Below are 23,391 nucleotides of genomic sequence, written 5' to 3'. Positions count from 1 at the left end.
AATGGGATAGATGAACCGGAAGGAAGAATATCCAAGGATAAAGTGGATAGATTTTCCAGAGTTAAACTCACCATCGAAAAGATAGGAAGAAAACCCCCATATCTCCAGGACCTTCGGGTTTGTTATCTTAAAAAAAACATTTGGCCAAAGGTGCATTCACTGTGACACCCAAGGATGCCTCCTCTGTCTCCAGAGCATGGAAATGGAATAACGCCAAACGTCCTCCTTGGCGTTCTTTTTATACTCACCTGTCCTCGTTCCAGATTGTAAACCCCTCCTTCCCCTTGCTGTCATCAAGTACAGCGGGGTACAGGTGTATGCGCAACAAGGTGCACAACACGCTGGAATCAGTAAGACGCAGCGTCATCCAGACGCGACGTAGATGAAACACCGTCATTGGGCGGTTGGGCGCGCATGTCATTACCGGAAATTCCGCCGCGGCCATCGTGCTGAAGGGCTTCAACAACACTGAAGACCTGGCGATAATCCTCCGGTAATAAACCAGGGTAGATCGCCGGGATAGCATGTAGATTGAACGGAGAGCCTGTCCAGGGGGGGGGGGGTGCCATGAAGGCACAATTAAGATGGATGGAAAATCCTAATGAGCTGGGAACTGGAGGAACCTTTAGAGAGGAGTTGGAAAACCTCTAAAAAAAAAACAAATATATTATTATAATGACCCCTGGTGGAAACAATTAACAGGGCAAAATAAAAAATTAATAAAGAAAAGAACAAAAACCACCGCTGCCAGGGTATTTCCCTGACGGATGTAAACTACATCCCAATGGGCATAAAGACAATTGGGCAAAAAGCCTCAAAAGTCTCCCCCGGCAGCGGATGGGAAAAGGGATGAAAGGAGATAGTGCACACAGTGGAATCACCTGCCATATCTGGATCATCATGCAAGTAGCATGACACCCAACAATCTCCTGGCACAGATTAATAAACAACATAGAGAACAAGCCATATTCATGAATTGCTCAATAATAACAAAATGTACTCTCATAGTATTCACTTGAGAGAATCTGTATTTAAACAGAAAATAATTCATCTTAACAATTATAAAGTGTACAGTAATATACAGAAGAACAAAAAATAAAACATCTATGTGTCTCCAAAGTTTAATCAAATTTAAAAAGGATTCCCCTTGTTCGACCCTGTCCAGGGGGTATAGACCCGATGTGGTTAAAGAGTGGAACACCAGAGTGTCCGAAACCATGAATGACCGGCCAGAGGGGTGTTCACTTCATAGGGGAGGAAAATAAATTGACATATGAGAGGGTAAGTCCAAGAGATGTACAATTTCTGAGTCAACCAAAAAAGGGGGAGAAGGAAGGGGAAAAGGGGAATTAGCTAATCAGTCCGTTTTACCAGAGCTGAAACCCTCCAAAAAGTGTCTATAGCTCTCACTCTCATTTAGGCTGGGGGGTGTCGTGGCCCTTAGGTACCTGATCCAGCGCATTTCGCGCTGGAGCAGGACTTTATTCCAGTCGACCCCTCTAAGTGGAATGTGAACTCAGTCTAATACAGTGAAATTAACTACCGGCATGTGATAATTATTAGTGTTGAGCAGAATATGCCATATTCGATTTCGCGATATATCTCGAATATATATTCGAATATTCGAGATATATTCGCTAAATTCGAATATTCGTGATATTTTATCGAAATTAAATGATTGCGATTTTTCGCTATTGCGAATGCGAAAATAATTGCGATTTTTTGATAACTGCGGTAGGAGCACTCTGATTGGCTCAGAATATTCGTGATATTTTATCGAAATATCGCAACATGCGAATGCGATATTTATTGCGCAATTTCGAGAAATGCTGGAGGAGCGCTCTGATTGGCTCAGAATATTCGTGATATTTTATCGAAATATCGCAACATGCGAATGCGATATTTATTGCGCAATTTCGACAAATGCTGTAGGAGCACTCTGATTGGCTCAGAATATTCGTGATATTTTACAATACAAAATAATTGCGAATATTCGGCAAATGCGGAAGGAGCACTCTGATTGGCTCAGAATATTCTTGATATTTTACAATACAAAATAATTGCGAATATTCGGCAAATGCGGAAGGAGCACTCTGATTGGCTCAGAATATTCTTGATATTTTACAATACAAAATAATTGCGAATATTCGGCAAATGCGGAAGGAGCACTCTGATTGGCTCAGAATATTCTTGATATTTTACAATACAAAATAATTGCGAATATTCGGCAAATGCGGAAGGAGCACTCTGATTGGCTCAGAATATTCTTGATATTTTACAATACAAAATAATTGCGAATATTCGGCAAATGCGGAAGGAGCACTCTGATTGGCTCAGAATATTCGTGATATTTTACAATAGAAAATAAAAAGTGTTTTGCATTGGTGGTGATTCTTTACTCTATCCATCTGTCACAGCCATTTGTCAATCAAACACCTTGAAGATTGAACACGTTCATGCTGCATGCTTTGGACTTTTTTTCACTTCACATATCAAAGACATTTTTATGAAAGATTATTTTTCTATTATTGGGACTATATTTCTTTATATATTTGTTTCACTGTGTATTTCACAAGTTATTTGCGCTTGCTTATTTTATAATTTGCCCACATGTCTTGTCACTAGACATATTTTTTATTCTTGTAGAGCGACTCCATTTTCTGTCTTGTATTAATTTATGTTGTATAACATTTTTGAGTTGCTGCTGTATTCTCCCCTTTTTTAAGGTATGCGCAATTTTTTCCTTCTTACAAAAAATAATAATATCAAACATACAAATATTCATAACATACACAAAGCCCCCCCCTTTTGCATCAGAGACAATCAGAGTTCTCCTACCACAGTTATCGAAAATTCGCAATCATTTTCGCATTCGCAATAGCGAAAAATCGCAATTTTTTTTTTTTCAATATGGCAATATAAAAGGATCGCCTCAGCTTAGCTACTCGGCCCAGGGTCTCTAATCATACCAGCAATGCTTTTAGACGTCGATAGGATGTGATCTGTTTTAAAAATCAAATTGAAAAAATGCGAATATTCGGAATTGCGAATATTCACCGCGAAATTCGAAATATAGCGCGATTTCTCGAATATGCTATATTCGAGTCGAATATTCGCAATGCGAATATTCGTGAGCAACACTAATAATTATGGCATCTGGCTACATGTCTACCAAGAGGAAGATACAAATTGCAGATACGCATAGAGTGTATATGAGTTTTGCTGTTCACATTGTCTGTGTAATGCGGGATGGGGATTTATTTCTCTGTTCTATATATGCCTAATATTTATTTGTAACTTGATTTGTTTTAGATGTGATACTGTTAAATACCTTGAAGAAGAATGTTTTCATTTGAAACGCGTCGGTTTATCCGGCCCAATTTGCCATCAGTCTTCTGGTGATGATATTCCATGACGGACAGTATCTATGTCACATTTCTAATCTATTCTTATCATATAATCGTTATTTTTTTTGCATTGTTAATTTTGTAATATATTTATATTTGTAATAAATTTATATATTTTTGTAAATTTTGGAGTTTACTATTTGTTGCCTCTAAAAATCCCAATCTTTTTGAGTTTTTTCCAATTTACATATATAATGTTTGGGCGTTCCATGTAATTTTCGGGCAAAAAAATGTAGGAGAGAAATGTCAGAATTGGCCTGATTGTTAAGTGGTTAAGTAACGCATTAAAGGAATTTGCTAGGAGAGGTGCCAGGAAGTACACAAACTTTTTGTAACTGGTCCAGGTCACTTGTTTGTTTTCATGAACTTGATGGCATGCAGAACCTCCTCATGATCCCTATGTGTTTTCAATGACATTACTATACTATGCTTCTTAAATTGCACTGGACCAATATTATGTAATATAGTATATACTAGGGTTGTCCCGATACCACTTTTTTAGGACTGAGTACAAGTACCGATACTTTTTTTCAAGTAGTCGCCGATACCGAATACCGATACTTTTTTTAAAATGTGTCCCCAAATGCAGCGATGTCCCCCCACAGATGCAGCCATGTATCCCCCCATCCAGCCATTGTCTCCCCCCATGTAGCCATTGTCTCCCCCCCATCCAGCCATTGTCTCCCCCCCATCCAGCCATTGTCTCCCCCCTATCCAGCCATTGTCTCCCCCCATCCAGCCATTGTCTCCCCCCCATCCAGCCATTGTCTCCCCCCATGCAGCCATTGTCTCCCCCCATGCAGCAATGTATCCCCCCATCCAGCCATTGTCTCCCCCCATGCAGCCATGTATCCCCCCATCCAGCCATTGTCTCCCCCCATGCAGCCATGTATCCCCCCATCCAGCCATTGTCTCCCCCCATCCAGCCATTGTCTCCCCCCATCCAGCCATTGTCCCCCCATGCAGCAATGTATCCCCCCATCCAGCCATTGTCTCCCCCCATGCAGCAATGTATCCCCCCATGCAGCCATGTATCCCCCCCATCCAGCCATTGTCTCCCCCCCATGCAGCAATGTATTCCCCCATCCAGCCATTGTCACCCCCCATCCAGCAAGGTATCCCCCCATCCAGCCATTGTCTCCCCCCATCCAGCCATTGTCACCCCCCATCCAGCCATTGTCACCCCCCATGCAGCCATTGTCACCCCCCATGCAGCAATGTATCCCCCCATCCAGCCATTGTCACCCCCCATCCAGCCATTGTCTCCCCCCATCCAGCCATTGTCACCCCCCATCCAGCCATTGTCTCCCCCCATCCAGCCATTGTCACCCCCCATGCAGCCATTGTCACCCCCCATGCAGCCATTGTCACCCCCCATCCAGCAATGTATCCCCCCCATCCAGCCATTGTCACCCCCCATGCAGCCATTGTCTCCCCCCATCCAGCCATTGTCTCCCCCCATCCAGCCATTGTCACCCCCCATCCAGCAATGTATCCCCCCATCCAGCCATTGTCTCCCCCCATGCAGCCATTGTCACCCCCCATGCAGCCATGTCTCCCCCCATCCAGCCATGTGTGTCTCCCCCCATCCAGCCATGTGTGTCTCCCCCCCATCCAGCCATGTGTGTCTCCCCCCATCCAGCCATGTGTGTCTCCCCCCATCCAGCCATGTGTCTCCCCCCATCCAGCCATGTGTCCCCCCCATATGCAGCCATGGCCCGCTTACCTGCTACCGCCGACTGTGTAAAGTACTACGGCCGGCCAGGAACATTACAGCTTTGAATAGCTTTGTAATGATTGGCGCCACGCTGCGTGTATAGACACTCCCCCTCGCTCGGGATTGGACAGTTCACCCGAGCAAGGGGGAGTGTCTATGCGTGGCGCAAATCATTACAGCTATTCAAAGCTGTAATGTTCCCGCCCGTATTACACAGTCAGCGGCGTAACGGCGGCGGATCGCGGCGGTGGATTGCGGCTCCGGTGGCGGCGCGCGGGGGGGGTTAAGTATTCTATTTGTGTATCGGGGCGGGGTATCGGCGTCTGAGTACCGCCGAAAAAACTCGGAATCGGTCCCGATACCGATACTAGTATCGGGACAACCCTAGTATATATATTATATAATACTACAATTTATATCTTATAATAGTTTTCACTATTTGGGTCCTATATGCCGCTTTTGCACAAGCACAGAAGCATAGAATTCCCTGACCCTTTTTTTAAAAATGCAGCTGCACAGAACTACATGGTGCTTTAGTGAACCATGGAGGTGCCATTTACAATTAATGGTTGTGATTTTGCATGGTTTCCAAACCCTCACAAATGTGAACCTAGGCTTAGTCCAATTCATATTTAGTAAAATATTCACTCTTACCACTAGGCTGAATGCCAAACTTTAACATGTAATTGATGTAAATCCAAATAAGATTTTATTTTACTGGGTATTTCTGTCAATTGCCTCAAGCAGTTACCTTCCTTTGTTTATAGTTTCTGACATCAGAATTTATTTGAAAAAGACCACATACACTTGAGATTTTTGAATGATAATCCATTCGTGTTTCAAGAGTATCACTAAGCCAAGCATCAGTTGATTTTCTCGATGATTGTCTCATCCCGAAGACAAAATATTTACTAGTATACTACCCTACCATTAATTAGTGATTTTGTTAGGGAAATACAATTGCTTGTGCATTGAAGAATATTAAAACAATATACCCTAATTAGCCAATTTTATGACCACCAAAACAGCCCTAACACCACTAGATCTCTGAAGGTAGTATTTAGCACCAAGACATACTGTAAGTAGCAGATCCTTTAAGCCCTGTAAGTTGCAAGGTGGAGCCTCCATGGATTGGACTTGTTCTATCATAAGACACAGATGTTCAACTGGATTGAGATCTGGACAATTTGGAGGCCTTGCATTGTTGTGTCCCCCAAACCATTCTTAAACCATTTTTTCAGTGTGGCAGGGCACGTTATCCTGCTGAATGGGGCCACTGCCATCAGGGAATTACCGTTTTCATTAAGGGGTGTACTTGGTTGGCAACAATATTTAGGTAGGTAGTGCCTAGTCCACATGAATGCCAGGAACCAAGGTTTCCCAGCAGTACATTGCCCAAAGCATCACACCACATCAGCCAGCTTGCCTTCTGTCCATAATGCATCTGTTCCCCAGGTAAATGACATACAAACACCAGACCATCCACATGATGTAAAAGTAAATGTGATTCATCAGACCAGGTCACCTTCTTCCATTGCTCCTTCGTCCACTTCTGATGCTCACATGCTCATTGTAGGCACTTTTGGCTGTGGAGACAGGTCAGCATATGCACCCTAATGGGTCTTTAGCTACACAGCTCCATACACAACAAACTGTGATGCCCATTTTTTTCTGCTTTCCACACATCAACTTAATGGACAACATGTTTACTTGCTGCCTTATACTGTATACCCCACCAACTTTCCAAAGTCTATGTAATGAAATAAAGTTATACCTGACCAGTGTATGTTCTAGTACACAGTGGGTTGAACAAGCTAAACAGGTCAGAAACCCATTTTCATTAACAGATGTGAAGTTCTTAGCATCTGCTGCCTAGAAGCATCAAAACTCTGTGCATGTTATTTATTGTAGTAATGGAGCTAGAAAAATGTATTATTTATACTGAGCTATGACATACCTCTATTTTTACTGGGGATCCAATGACCATGGTCTTCTGCTGAATGTTCTCACTGAACTCTGGGCAATGATCATTGATGTCTAGTACAGTTACAAACACTTCAGCTAAGCTATACTTCCCTTCAGTATCCTCAGCTTTGACATAGAAGTTATATTTAGAGGTATCTTCAGCATCAAGTGAGGCCCATGGTTGCGTATAAATAATACCAGTTGAAGGGTGAATCAGAAAGCTGAAAGGCAAAGTACAAAATTGTGTGAATTTTAAATAAAAGGACCTGGGCAACAAAACAAGTCTTGTACATTCATATGACAAACTGTACCTGTAAAACCCGTTATCTATCAGAATTTGTAAAGCGGTTGGAAGTACACATTTTGGGGCAGATTCACAAAGATCTGCCCCGGCGCAGCGTATCTGAGATACGCTATGCCGCCGTAACTTACTTCTTTGGTTTAAATCCTGGAAGAATTCACGCCGTAAGTTACGGCGGCGTAGTGTATCTCTCGCGGCGTAACGGCGCCTAATTCAAATCGGCGAGTAGGGGGGCATGTTTAATTTAAATGAAGCGCGTCCCCGCGCCGAACGAACTGCGCATGCACCGTCCCTAAATTTCTCCCGCCGTGCATTGCGCTAAATGACGTAGCAAGGACGTCATTGTTTTGACGTGGACGTAAATTACGTCCAGCCCGATTCACGGACGACTTGCGCAAACGAAAAAAAAATTAAAATGATATGCGGGAACGACGGCCATACTTAACATTGAGTACGCCACCAAACAGCAGCTTTAACTATACGCAGGAAAAAGCCGACTAGAGACGACGTAAAAGAATGCGACGGCCGGACATACGTTCGTGGATCGTCGGAAATAGCTAATTTGCATACCCGACGCGGAAAACGACGGGAACGCCACCCAGCGGACGCCGAAGAATTGCATCTTGGATCCAAAGGCGTACAAAGACGTACGCCTGTCGGATCTAACCCAGATGCCGTTGTATCTTGTTTTGAGGATTCAAAACAAAGATACGATGCAGGAAATTTGAAAGTACGCCGGCGTATCAGTATATACGACGGCGTACTCGCTTTGTGGATCTGCCCCTTTGTTTATTCAGGAATACATAGCACTGCTTTGTAGAAAGGGTGTGAAATGCTGTGAAGAACACAGCGGTACTGTATGTGTTCTGTGCTAGAACTGCATGTTGTGTAAGAGTAAAAAATGAAATAAATCCTCCAACAACAGGCACTGTTTTTGTAGTACGATCCCTCTGACAACATAACACAAATTAATGCCCTTCTGGCAGAATTTCAGAGATTCTAGAAACAAGGCTCCATTGGCAAAATTGTGTGGGGTTTGGCTATGGTAGCATAGATTCAGCCTCACAGCAATTGTTTACAGCTGAACAAGAGTCCAACAAAACAGGTAGCCTAAGTAGCTTAAAAAAATAGTTATGCCTAGTACACACTATCGGAAAACCAAGGGGAAAACCGAGAACAGTCTCGGTCTCTTTTCCCCTGTACACACGGCCGGTTTTCCCGACAGGAAAACTGCCAGGAGAACTTTGGTCTTGAAAACCGGCCATGTGTATGCTCCCTCACAGTGTTTCCTATAGGAAAACTGCGGGGGGAAAAAAAGCTGCAATTCGCGGCGAGAAAAAAGGGAACATGTTCTCATTTTTTAAACCGCAGTTTTCCTGTCGGGAAAAATTATCGTGTGTACTAGGCATCAGAGTCTAATGTGATTGAGTATTGTCTACTGTGGTCACTGGAAAGGCATGTTTGCATTACCCAAAAAGCATTTACTGGTCTCAAATTGGACTGATGAGCGACTAATTTCCACATTATTTTTCCAACTCTTGGCTAAGAGTATAGTCAAAGGACAGAAGTTCTCTGCAGGTTAACTCTGCATTGTATGTGGAGGATACGGGAGTGCAGAAAAAGCTGAGAGCACCTAATGCCTTGTACACACGATCGGAATTTCCGATGAAAAAAGTCTGATGGAATTTTTTCATCGGATATTCCGACCGTGTGTGTGCCCTATCTGAGTTTTTTCCTTCGGAAATTCCGATGGACTTAGAAAGAGAACATGTTCCCCCTTTTTTTTTTCGTCTGGAGAAAAAAACACGCATGCTCAGAATCAAGTCGACGCATGCTCGAAAGCATTGAACTTAATTTTTCTCAGCTTGTCGTAGTGTTGTACATCACCGCATTCTTGACGGTTGGAATTTGGTGTGACAGTGTGTATGCAAGACAGCTTGACGGGAATTCCATCTGAGTTAATCCTGATGGAAATTCTGATCGTGTGTACAAGGCATTAGAGATGAGACTTCACTGAACTGGCCAAACTGACAGTGGCTAGTGTCTATAGTGTTGCTCACTTTGAGTGACGCCAATGAATATAGCCACCACATGTAAGGATAGGTAATATATTAAAGTTCTACTTTGGGTTTGTATATGCTTAAACTGTGTTTTTTATACATTGTGGAATTAGTGCATTTCCCTCAGTTATCTTATATTCCACTTCAAGCATTGGTCATTTAGGGGACAAATCCTCTAACATCATGGTTGTGAAAAACTGCCCTAGCAGGTGCTCATTTTGTAGTTCAGTTGTCACGCTTACTTGAGTTCAGAACCTCTAAACCTCTATGGTTGCATAAGCTAAGCGCCACTCACTCAGTTGCAAGATAATTGACAAGTGTACTTGTTAGACATTAGCTAATATAAAAATATCTCTAACTATAGGATACTGGTGAACTTCAAAAATATTATAATATCCTTTATTTTTCCATTAGATCTCCATGATCCAGAAATATTCCATGGGTGTGAAAAAGGAAATTTACACTTACAGGTTTATTTAATAAATATTGTCAGAAGCACAAGAACAACCAATAAGAATGTGCTTGGAGTCAGACCAGTACAAGATGGATTTTGATTGGTTGCTATGAGTATTGCAGTTAGGACTTAGTTTGCAGTAGAACTATAGGCATAATGGCCCAGATTCTTAAAGGACTTACGACGGCGCAGCGCCATGTACGCCGTCGTAAGTCCTAATCTGGCCCGTCGTATCTATGCGACTGATTCTTAGAATCAGTTACGCATAGATATCCATTAGAACCGACAGGCGTAAGTCTCTTACGTCGTCGGATCTTAAGTGCATTTTTTTTGGCCCGCTAGGTGGCGCTTCCGTCGAAATCTGCATTGAGTATGCAAATTAGCTAGATACGCGAATTCCTGAACGTACGCGCTGCCGAGGCAGTAAAGTTATGAGGTTTACGTTAGGCTTTTCCCGGCATATAGTTGCCCCTGCTATATGAGGCGCAGCCAATGTTAAGTATGGCCGTCGTTCCCGTGTCAAAATGTATAAAAGTTACGTCATTTGCGTAACTCGTCCGTGAATGGAGCTGGACATAATTTACGTCCACGTCAAAACCAATGACGTCCTTGCGACGTCATTTAGAGCAATGCACACTGGGATATTTTACGGACGGTGCATGCGCCGTTCGTTCGTCGCGGGGACGCGCTTCATTTAAATGAAACACGCCCCCTACCCGCCGAATTTGAATTCCGCCGGGTGATTTACGCTACGCCGTTGCAACTTTACAGGCAAGTGCTTTGTGAATAAAGCACTTGACAGAAAAACTTGCGGCGGCGTAACGTAAATAAGATACGTTACACTCGCACATTTTTGCACCGATCTACCTGAATCTGGGCCAATGTGTTTTTTTTTTCATTTTGGATAGTGTAAGGGTGGGTTATAACCCTTGTAAGGTTTATTTGTTTCCATATTTGTCCCATTGGAGAGATTTACCTTCACTTCCTGTACCATAGCCAAACAGAAAGTGAGAGAAAATTTCTGAAAAAGTGGAATTTCCGCTTTAAGCACTCCTCGCCCCCTGACATGCCACATTTGGCATGTCATTTTTTGGGAGGGGAGTGTGTACCCCTTTTTTGTGGGACTTCCTGTCCCACTTCCTGCTTCCTATCTTTGGCCTCCTCTTGGCTTAGGCTACCCCTCCCTTCCAGCAATCTTCTGGGGCACAACTCAGGTCCCAGAAGATCGGCTGTCAATAGGAGAGCACAGCGTGACTCGTGTATGCGCAGTGCACACCCGGCCGTGAAGCCGTATGCTGTCACGGCCGGGTGCCCACAGTTACCATGACGGCCCGAGGAGAGAAGGGGGAGAGGAGTGAGCCTCCGGGTGGTCGCATCGTTGGATCGCGGGGCAGGTAAGTGTTGGTTTATTAAAAGTCAGCAGCTATGCTTTTTGTAGCTGCTGACTTAATAAACGAAAAAACGTGTGGAACTCTGCTATAAGGGAATCTCATGGGGACCCCTGAGTCCATTGGAATCTCCCCTCTATTCTCTGGAGAAAGTCCAAAATATGGGATTTTATTTTACTTTCACTTTCAATAATAATAGTAAACAGAACAAATAGAGAGGGTGAATTTCCTGAACGGGGGCACAGAAAGCAGTAAAACCTGACAAGTGTTCTATTCCATCTCCACCCTATCCAAAACAACAAACAAAAGATTTTGCCTTTAGTTATACTTCAACTCTTATCTGCATTATATTATTAAATAAGTCTGTTTATTCCGAATCTGTGGCATTCTCCAGAGTGTGTAGCCAAGCTGGAGGAGGAGAAAAGTGTCACAAAACATTCCCTCTCTGCTAATTCATGAAAAAAAAAAAAATTATTTGGTAGTTAAACAATGATTGGAAATCTCAAAACAAAGTCTGCAAATCCCTCATATCCCCCTGCTGATTTCCTGAACTTTCTAAATGACATTAACACAATGTTCAATGTCAAAGGAAAAAAAATCAACATGCCTATATTTAGTTTTGCCACCTCTAAAAAGTGAGAAAATCAGAATAAATTGCCAGCATTATCTGCTCCTCTCCACCTTATATTCTGTGAGTGCAGCTGTCATATTCAGTTATCAGTGTTCCAACTGCGCAGACAGCCTTCCCCCACTCTGATCCAATTAACAGCTTGTTCCGAGGATTAAGTGAGAAACCAAATTTAAATCACCAATGAATAGCAGTGTGGTACACAATTCTTGTAAGATATGCATGTCTTAATCACTATGAATCTTTTACAACATGACATGTATTCTACTAAATAAAAGAGCAACAATGGTAATTTTGGTTAACAAGAATCTGCAGCAGTATATATGAGTGTGTGCGTGTGTGTGTGTTTTTTTTTATATAACTCAGGCCATGATATAAATACTGTTAATAATATCATCATTTTTGGAGTAGTTATACTCATGAGGTATTTTTTTTTTTATATTTATTTATTTTTTAAAACTCAGCCATGATATGAATAATGTTAATAATATTATCATTTTTGGAGTAGTTATACTCATGAGGTATTTTTCTTTATTTTGTATAACTTAGGCCATGATATGAATACTGTTAATAATATTATCATTCTTGGAGTAGTTATACTCATAAGTTATTTTTTTCTTTGTTTGTTTGTTTTTTATTTTAACTTTTTTCCCTTCGGCCCCTTTCAGACGTCTGCTCCGCTCGTCCGTTCATTACAAGTCCGCGATTTTTTTTTAAATTCGATTTTTTTTTCCCGCCGTATCTTTTTTTTTTCCCGACGCAACTTTTTTACCCGGCGCGATCCTCAAAACTCGGCGTATCGTAAAAACACGCGATGCACGTCGGGAAAAATGACGTCACGGGCATGCGCAGTACGTCCGGCGCGGGAGCGCGCCTAATTTAAATGGGAATCGCCCATTTGTATTAGAAACGCCTCCGGACGGAGTTAAGTTGCACTGCCGAAAATTTCCAGGTAAGTGCTTTGAGGATCGGCACCTAACTTGGGAGATTTGCGGCAGTGTAACTTAACTCGGAAAAGTTAAGTTAAGCCCGTTTTTTGAGGATTTGGCCCATTATTCTTATCCCCACAAATCTTTTTCCCGGATAGACCATATTTTTATCCCATCCAGCATGCTACCTGAGATCATTTCCTCTACAATTATTCCTTATTCATGGACAGATCATTGTGCGGTTTTCATCACTCTGGCCTCTCCCGTACCTAGGTCACACGATACGACCTGGTGTATCAATGATTCTATGTTGTCGCACCCATCACATCGTTTAGAAATCGAGACAGCTCTTACTGAATACAGTATCTTACATTTAATGACAATGGAGATATTTCAGCTCGTACACTATGGGAAGCCCATAAAGGTGTCATTCGTGGATGGAAAATTGATGCAACAAGCTGCAGCTCTTAAAAGAGAACGCAAACTCTTATTTAATGAACTAGAACATAACTTTCATAACTGCCAGGCAGCTTTTCAATCTGTTCCTAATGCCACAAATAATACTAAATATGAGAGAGCTAAACTTGACCTTGACCTTTTCTTGACAGATTCTGCAGACAAAACCGTACTTAGAAGACAGCATTTTCACTATCTCAAAGCCAACAAACCAGACATTCCTATGGCACGTTGCCTTAAAACAGTACAACACTCACAAACATCCATTGAACTCAAAACACCCTGAGATTCATTCATTAGCAACCCAGTAAGAATATTAGAGATTTTTCGGTCAAAATTAGCTGATCTATACTCCCCGACTCAGAATTTTGACAAACTTAAAGCTGATGATTTATTCTCTGATATTACATTTCCGACCCTGGAACTTGATCAACTTGACTCCCTTGAGAAACCTATTACTTTATTTGAGGTTTAAACGGCTATTAAAGCATTGAAGCCTCACAAAAGACCGGGCCCTGATGGTTTTTCAGCTTTATATTTCAAACAGTTTCAACAAACGTTAGCACCTATTCTTACCAGAGCCTTCAATCCTTTACTAGCTGAACATTCATTTAGAAATCAATCTTTGACATCCATCATGGCTATGCTTCCTAAACCCCATTCTGACCACACCTCTTGGACCAACTATCGTCCAATATCCCTTTTGAACCTGGATATCAAATTGTTAGCAAAAATTTTGGCAAATAGACTGAATATCATTATCAGTAAACTAATACACCCTGACCAAACGGGTTTTATGCCCAAACGTCAGGCGGGTGACAATATCAGAAGAGCGCTTTTACTAACACATGAAGCCAAAACTAGAAATATTCCTACAAAAAATGGGGTTTTGGAAATAACTTTCTATTATGTATTTCTGCTTTATACAACAATCCGAAAGCGTATATTAAGTATATGGGCTACAGATCATCTACAATTGATATAAAATGAGGTACAAGACAGGGTTGCCCCTTATCCCCTTTGATTTTCGCTCTTCTCATAGAACCATTGGCAATACTGATTAGGACTAACCCTAATATTAAAGGTTTAGAATTAGGTGGTCATCACCATAAAATCTGTCTCTGTCTTTGCGGACGATAAACTTATTTTTCTAACTCATCCCCACGTCTCAGCCCCAAACCTACTAGACATTTAAGGAAAATTCTCTCATATTTCAGGGCTATATATCAACCACTCTAAATACAATGCATTTAACATATCCTTATCGCAAACCGAAACTATTGAAACAAGTCACAAGTTTAATGAAAAATTGGTCTTCACTTCCTCTATCTTGGTTTGGTAGAATTAATGCTGTGAAAATGTCTATTTTATCGAAATTCCTTTATCTTGTTAGGGTACTTCCCATCCAAATTTCATCTTATTTTTTGAGACTTCTTCAACAAAGAGTTATGTCCTTTATATGGGGTAATACAAAACCACGTATTTCCAAAGCTTCACTTTTTCTCGATAAATCTAAAGGTGGACTAGGCCTTCCTAACTTTACTTTATATTATCATGCAGCGCAAATAGCACAATTGTCCAAGTACAATGCGACATTTGAATCTCCTCTATGGGTTGCAATAGAATCCATAGACATAGATCCAATATCAGTGGCCAATTTGCTATGGTTATCCCCATGCGACAGAGCTCATATATCTAATCCTATTACGAAGTATTCCATGAACAACATCTGGGACAAGTTTAGGAATTCCCATAAATTACAATTCTCACATAACCCCTTACTATCATTTATTAGACACCCAGCTTTTTATCCTGCATGGAAGTTTCCAAGATCCTTTGCAGCCTGGACCACTAAGAAATTAGTTTGCCTATATGATATAGCTTCTACTAATAACATCCTTACATTCCCTGCTCTGCGTTATATTCATGGTTTACCCAGTAATGAACTTTTTCAGTATCTACAGATTAAAAATTTCAATACGCCAATCATTGAGAGGGATTCAATACTCAACCAATTATCACAGTTCGAACGAATCTGCAAAAGCGACCCTCATACTAGAGGTCTGATCTCACTTCTTTATAAACATCTTAATTCCCCTCTCACAGATACTTTACCCTTATATACTAATAAATGGTCACAGGACTTAGATAAAATATTCTGCAAAGAGGACTAGGATAATATTTGGTTGACCACTATGCACTCATCCCCAAATTGCTATGCACTGGAAACTAACTTCAAAGTCTTAACACGCTGGTATATGGTACCAGCAAAAATAGCAACATTTCTCCCTACTTATCCAGATACTTGTTTTCGTGGCTGCACATCTCCAGGTACTCACTTACACATCTGGTGGGAATGTAGAATAGCTCAAACGTTTTGGATCAAAATATTCAATATGGCCTCTACTTCCCTGGAAATCTCTATCGCCTGACCCTGCCGTAGCACTGTTAAACCTTAAGACCCCTGAACTCACTCGGACTCAATTCCAGCTACTTGTATATCTGACAACTTTGGCTAAACAAACCAAAGCTAAGGCATGGAAATCTCAAACGCTCGTTGTGGCTGAGGCTAAACACCGAATGAATAGAACCCTTGTCTTTCACAAAATGTCGGCTATTAGGAAAGATACTATTAAAAATTTCTATAAAATTTGGCAACCGTGGGTTAATCATTACCTACCTTCCGATTTTGATCAATCTTTGTTGATGCCTTGCTAATAATTTCTTAATCTTTCCTTTTTTTTTGCGCCATTTATTTTATTTTTTCTTAGTGTGTTTTTTTTTTGTTTTTTTTTTGGGGGCTGGGGTCGGGCCCCCTTCGGGAGAGAATCCTACTCTTCCCTTCTTCTTTCCTCTTCTTCTTTCTCACTTTTTTTCTCTTTCCTTTTTTTTTCTGCTTATTATTCATCAACAAGTAAATTTGGGATTTTTTCTCTCTTGTTTTTTCTACAATTGTCTGCATATATAATTTAGAGTTTGGACTATTTACCTAATAGATTTCTTTATTAATACGACCCATTTTTTTAGGGTCAGTTCAGGTATTTCAGAAACAACGCACAGGAGATGTATGCTCCTTTTCTTGTATCGATAACTATATTTATCTTCTTGGGACTTTAGCTTTCTCATATTTTATTTATTTATCTTTCCTCTCACGTGCCCTCTCCCATCCACAGTTTGAACCCATTAGGGGTGGATGGGTGGTCCGGAGGCACGCTAAGCCTGATATAAGGTATAGTCCTTTTTTTTTTATTATTTTCTTTAGTTCCTTATACCTGTCATTTGCGTTTTTTCAGTATTTATCTGATAAATATGAACATGCATTTGAGCACCAAACTCTACCAATATTTCAGTCATTATTGTTATGATCTTTATCCCATATTTGCATTCTTTATACTGCATTTGTAACTTGTTTTCTTATGCAAAACTCAATAAAAATATTAAACAAGAAAAGTGCAAACAGCTGAAGTTTAAATATTTACAGGTCAACTTTTATTTGTCAAAAGATTTATAATTTACTTTAACTAATCTTCTAATTTACACACCACTTTCAGATTGTATGGGTCACACACCTATTTTCTTATTCAGCAATGCACAATGTGTAGCTTTCTATTCTCCAACTCCAGTTTGCCAAACCCAGACCTGAACCCAGGCCTACTTAGCAATCTAAACAAAATCAGGTCCACTGTAACTTTACATTTTTTTCTAAAATAACTTAACATTTGATCCCTATTATCTGGAAAGCCCAAAAATGCATAATGCAGGGTCAACCTATTTCCTTCAGCACCACACTTAAAAAGGAAAAACAAAACACACTGAACACACTATTTACCAAAGTCTAAAATATTGAAGCTTTTCAGATACTATCATTGTACCAAGTAGTGTCACTAGAACTGTTTGAAACATGCACAAAATTAAAACAGATAGGCCCGGATTCACGTAGAATCGCGTATCTTTGTGCGGGCGTAACGTATCCTATTTACGTTACGCCTCCGCAACTTTTACAGGCAAGTGCCGTATTCTCAAACCAAAGTTGCGGCGGCGTAGCGTAAATAGGCCGGCATAAGCCCGCCTAATTCAAATGTGGTAGATATGGGCGTGTGTTATTTAAATTTAATGTGACCCCACGTAAATAACGCTTTTTACGAACGGCGCATGTGGCGTCCGTAAAAGTATACCAGTGCGCATGCTCCAAATTAACCCGCAAAAAGCCAATGCTTTTGACGTGAACGTAAATGACGCCCAGCCCTATTCGCGAACGACTTACGCAAACAACGTAAAAAAAATTACAATTAGACGCGGGAACGACGTCCATACTTAACATTGGTACGCCGCATGTACGCCTCATATAGCAGGGGTAACTTTACGCCGGGAAAAGCCTAATGTAAACGGCGTATCTGTACTGCGTCGGCCGGGCGTACGTTCGTGAATTTGCGTATCTAGCTGATTTACATATTTCTAGGCATAAATCAGCGTACACGCCCGTCCGTCGGACCGTTTTCACCATACATGTCTGCCAGAGGGCTTCTGTACGATGGTTGTACACACCATCGTACAGAAGTCCGCGCGTAAACAATACGCGGGGCGTGTCCGCGGTGTCGCCGCGACAATGACGCAGCGACGTGGGCGGCCCGCCTTTAAAATGCTTCCACGCATGCGTCGAAGTCATTCGACGCATGCGAGGGACGGCGGGTGCCTGGACATGTACGGTAGGTCTGTACTGACGACCGTACATGTCCGAGCGGGCAGGATTCCAGCGGACGGTTTTAAAACACGTCCAGGAATATTTGCCCGCTGGGAAAAGGCCCGGCGGGCAAATGTTTGCTGGAATTCGGCCCGCTCGCGCCCACACACGACCGAACATGTATGCTGAAACTGGCCCGCGGACCAGTTTCAGCATACATGTTTGGTCGTGTGTACGGGGCCTCAGAGTTACGACGGCGTATCTGGAGATACGCCGGCGTAACTCGTACGAGAATCCGGGCCATAGAGTCTAGGCTTTTATATGAAACAGATACAAGCGGTCCTTTGAGGGCAATAATGATGCTGATGCGGCCCACAATAAAATTGAGCCTGACACTCCTGGTTTACACAATATCTTATTAGCAAAGGCACCAATGTTGATAATGGTATATTATGTGTAGCTACATTATAGATAGATAGATAGATAGATAGACATACAACAACAAATTTCTGGGTACTCTTTACAGCATCAATAAAATACTTCTCAACAAAACCACACATACATACTTCTAGCAGATGCACACATATCTATTTTAATATATCAAAACATAAAATGTAATAAAATAAAAATAAAAAATAAAATATATATATATATATATATATATATATATATATATATATATATATATATATATATATATATATATATATTTAGAATTCCACATAACATTCCCAAAACACTTTACCTGATGGGATGATAGACAATACAGCCCTAGGGAAAAATCTATGCTTTAAGAGATAAATGTGCGTTTTAAGTGTCCTATATCTTTTCCCTGATGGCAATGGGACAAACACACTGTAACCCGGGTGGGTTGGATCAATACTAATAGCTTTTGCCCACTTTTTTAATCAGCTATCATATGCCGTGTCCAAATTTGGTAGCTCTGTTCCAATGATCCGCTGTGTTGTTTTCACCACACGAGACAGGCACTTCTTATCCTCCGCCCTGCATATAAACTGGGCAATGATTGATCTTTCTTGATCTCCTATAATCCACTATTATTATTATTATTATTATTATTATTATTATTATTATTATACGTATAGATCTGGAAATGTTTCTACACTTAATTTTGCCATAAACAAAATTAGGCAAATTCAAAGATTTAGTTATATACATATATACCAAACTTTCAAAGGCTAGATGTTTGACCTCCAAGCCAGATTTTAGATTTGTACAGGTGATAAAGCAAGCCGACTTTTGGTCATATAAGATTTTATACACCGTATTTATCGGCATATAACACGCACAGGTGTATACCACGCACAAGGGGCCGGATTCAGAAAAGAGATACGATGGCGTATCTCCTAAAATGCTGTCGTATCTCTGAGTGCGGTCGGTCGTATCTATGCGCCTGATTTAGAGAATGAGTTACGCATAGATATCCCTAAGATCCGACTGGTGTAAGTGTCTTACACCGTCGTATCTTAGGCTACATAATCACGCTGGCCGCTAGGTGGCGCTTCCGTATAGTTAAGCGAGGAATATGCAAATGAGCTAGGTACGCAAATTCAGAAACGTACGTTCCGCCGGCGCATTTTTTTAAGGTCGTTTACGTTCGGCTTTTTTCAGCGTATAGTTACCCCTGCTATATGAGGCGTAGCTAATGTTAAGTATGGCCGTCGTTCCCACGCTGAGTTTTTAAATTTTTACGTCGTTTGCGTAAGTCGTTCGCGAATAGGGCTGGACGTCATTTACGTTCACGTCGATTCCAATACGTCCTTGCGGCGTACTTTGGCGCAATGCACACTGGGATATTTTACGGACGGCGCATGCGCCGTTCAAAAAAAATGTAAAAAACGCGGGGTCAAGACAAATTTAAATACTACACGCCCCCAACATCCCCATTTGAATTACGCGGCCTTACGCCGCAACGCATACATTACGCCGCCGTAAATAAGGGCGCAAGTTCTTTCTGAATACAGAACTTGCGCCCAAATTTACAGCGGCGTAACGTATCGGAGATAAGATACGCTCAGGTATCTGAATCCGGCCCCATAACTTTAAGAGGGAAGTTTCAGGGAAAAAAATTCCACATCCCCCCTGCACAGTACACAGACTCCCTGCACAGGACACAGATTCCCTGCACTGGACACAGACTCCCTGCACTGGACACAGACTCCCTGCACTGGACACAGACTCCCTGCACTGGACACAGACTCCCTGCACGGGACACAGACTCCCTGCACGGGACACAGACTCCCATTCATTTTAAAGCCCCCCTGCACTCCCAAGAGGACCACAGTCTCCTGGATCAGCATTGCCAGCATACTCTAAAGTTGAGAAAACATCACTGTCAGTCTCTTCTCATACACCGCTTCTCCTGTGTCCCTGTCAGGGAGTCTGTGTCCTGTGCAGTCAATCAAAAGCTACACTTGAGTAGGCAGAGCTGGAGGAGGAGAGCGTCCAAAAAGGGTGGCGTTATTTAAGGTATTTAGAGGCTTCCATTTACCTTGAGGGTGGCACGGAGGAGCAGTGTATGAGAAAGGACTAGCAGTAAAGTTTTCTTCACTTAAAGTTATGCTGGCAGTGCTGTCCCAGGACCAGGAGAGGCGGGCAGCTGGCCTGACACATCTCAATGGGTGGCACCGGGGGCTGACCGCCCCCTGTTGGTAATAAAAAAAGAATATTGGCGTATAACACGCAGGCACAGTTTACCCTCTTTTTTCAGGGAAAAAAAGTGTGTGTTATATGCCAATAAATACAGTATATATAGAAATATAATGATTATATAACAACCTATTATGTAATATGTTTAGTATATGCAAGGTTACCTTTAGGTAATATAAATGTGTTGATAAATAAAGTATGTATGAATTATATCTAATACATTTTTAGGCAAAGTTTAAAAATTAACAAAAAAAATAATAGCACATTATTAGCGCTCATAATCTTTGCCATAGGGTCCAGGACAGGAGGGTGCAGGATTTCAAAACTGGAAGTGAATTTGTTTGGGAGTCTGAGTGAACTAGAGCACCAAGTGGAGTATATACCATATGCATTTTTCATGAAATATCTTATTGTGTCAGATCAGCCTGATTTGCTGCAAATCCAGGTTTGTGCAGCTGTATTACTCATTTATATTTCTGAAGCCTTTTCACATTAGGTCAATATAAGTAACATGCATACTGTAGCTTGCAATATATTTTGTTAAATAGCTGACAAAAAACATGAAACATGCATTGTTTACATTGAATGACATACTAATTTCACACAATTTATTTATATTTTCACACTGTTTCTTTAATTTCATGTGCAAATACTTACGGATCAGAACCGGCACCATATATGGAATACTTGATTTCACCCCAAAGTCCAGAATCCAAGTCGGTTGCCTAAATATGTAAAAATACAGTAAATAATCAAATTAAACTAGAGTTTATAAGTCAATAAATGCAATAATAGTACCACTCTGAAATGCTCTATGACATGGGAATTGGCATAATAAAATAAAGGGGGTGGGGGCATGGTTGCAACCAGGGCTGGGCGGAAGGGACGAATTCTCTGGGCAGAGCAATTAATTGTAGGAAGGGGGGCGCAGTCAGTGGCGTTGTTAGGGGGGTGCGGGTGGTGCGGTCCACACACGGGTGACATCTGCTGGAAGGGTGACACCATCCCGACTCTCCAGAGGGTGAGGAAAGCTCTGTAATTTTTTTTGCAGCTGACCCCGCTGGAACAACACCTCCAGAGTCGTGTTCGCTCCTGGTGTGTGTCCTTCATTCTCCAAGTTCTTCCTCCTCCTACTTCCCTGCTGAGCCAGTGAGCCTGTCACATCTCACAGACAATGATGTCACCCTATTTCCGCCCACGTCTCCTCTACAGTTGCCGCCCGGAAATATGAGTACAGTACAGGCACCCCGATAGCATGCGAGGAGGTGTCCATCACATCCCCGAGCCTGAGGTGTCTGGTGCGGTGCCCTCTTTGCTGTGCTAGTCTGATAAGGAGGGGGGGTGCAAGGTGGTCTGCTAGACACAGCTTTATAATATATATAATTTTATATATATATATATATATATATATATATATATACACAGTATACACACAGTTAGCTAGATTCACATAGACTTACGACGGCGTATCAGTAGATACACTGTCGTAAGTCCGAATGCTGCACTGTCGTATCTATAAGCGTATTCTCAATTTGAGATACGCTTATCTGTTGCTAAGATACGACCGGCGTAAGTCTCCTACACCGTCATATCTTAGCTGCATATTTACGCTGGCCGCTAGGGGCGTGTACGTCGATTTACGCCGAGAATATGCAAATGATCAAGATACGCCTATTCACGAATGTACGCACGGCCGTCGCATGTAAGATACGCCATTTACGTAAGGCGTTTTCAGGCATAAAGATAAACCACCAAAAAGATGTTAAGTATGGACGTCAGACAGCCGTCGAATTTCACGTCGTTTACGTTGTTTGCATAAGCCGATTCAGAATGGGGCTGGGCGTAGGTTATGTTCACGTCGAAAGCAAGGAGTATTTGCGACGTGATACTGAGCATGAGCGCGCATGCGCCGTATGATCGGCGCTTCATTTACATATATGGTAATGAATCGTGAATTTACACGCACGGACGGACAAGCATGGACGTCATTTGTTTAGACGTGAACGTAAATGGCGTCCAGCGCCATTCACGGACGACTTACGCAAACGACGTTGTTTTTAAATTTCGACGCGGGAACGACAGCCATACTTAACATGGCTTAGGACAACTAGGGCTCAGCCCTAATTTTACGTGGCGTAACTCGACGGAAACGACGTAAAGTTAGATCGACGGGCAGCGCGGACGTTCGTGGATCGCCGTAACTATTCATTTGCATATTCTACGCCGACCGCAATGGCCTCGCCGCCTAGCGGCCGGCCTAGAATTGCATCCTTAAGATCTGACAGTGTAATTCGATTACACCTGTCGGATCTTAGGGCTAGCTATGCGTAACTGATTCTATGAATCAGTCGCATAGTTAGGACGGCCAGAACACAGAGATACAACGGCGTATCAGGAGATACGCCATTGTATCTCTTTTGTGAATCTGGCTCTAAATGTGTATAAACAATACAATGAAGACATGGACTAAATTTTCCAGTCCATAAAAAAGGATGAGTAAAACAGATGACTGAAAACAATCCACCATTTGTAAGATGATCCAAATAAACTGTGCTCGTGCTCTCCTCCACCTGTGTATCACCAGCGGGTCAAATAAAGCAGTTCCCCTCTGGGGATATCACAAGGGACTGGCGTAAAGCTGACACCAGAAGTCCTCAATTCCATACACTTCCTCTAAGGCCTTGTACACACGAGAGGATTTCCGCTGGAAACGGTCCGCCGGTCCGTTTCCAGCG

At 41.9% G+C, this 23,391-nt stretch overlaps 1 protein-coding gene across 2 annotated transcripts in view; it reads right to left on the bottom strand.

Annotated features, from left to right (window-relative positions):
* Nucleotides 1-23,391, bottom strand: part of CDHR1 (cadherin related family member 1) — a 226,927-nt gene that overhangs the window by 38,156 nt on the left and 165,380 nt on the right. For both annotated transcript variants that reach the window (XM_040320726.1, XM_040320725.1), the window contains exons 14-15: nucleotides 21,314-21,381; nucleotides 7,082-7,310 (exon numbers count right to left, since the gene is read on the bottom strand). In XM_040320726.1, coding sequence (XP_040176660.1) covers nucleotides 7,082-7,310; nucleotides 21,314-21,381 — 297 coding nt within the window. The remainder of the gene's footprint in view (nucleotides 1-7,081; nucleotides 7,311-21,313; nucleotides 21,382-23,391) is intronic.

Source organism: Rana temporaria, chromosome 8, assembly GCF_905171775.1.
Source record: "Rana temporaria chromosome 8, aRanTem1.1, whole genome shotgun sequence".
Taxonomy (NCBI): Eukaryota; Metazoa; Chordata; class Amphibia; order Anura; family Ranidae; genus Rana; species Rana temporaria.
Note: the sequence above shows the minus strand (reverse complement) of the source record. Positions and strands in the feature narration are given on the sequence as shown.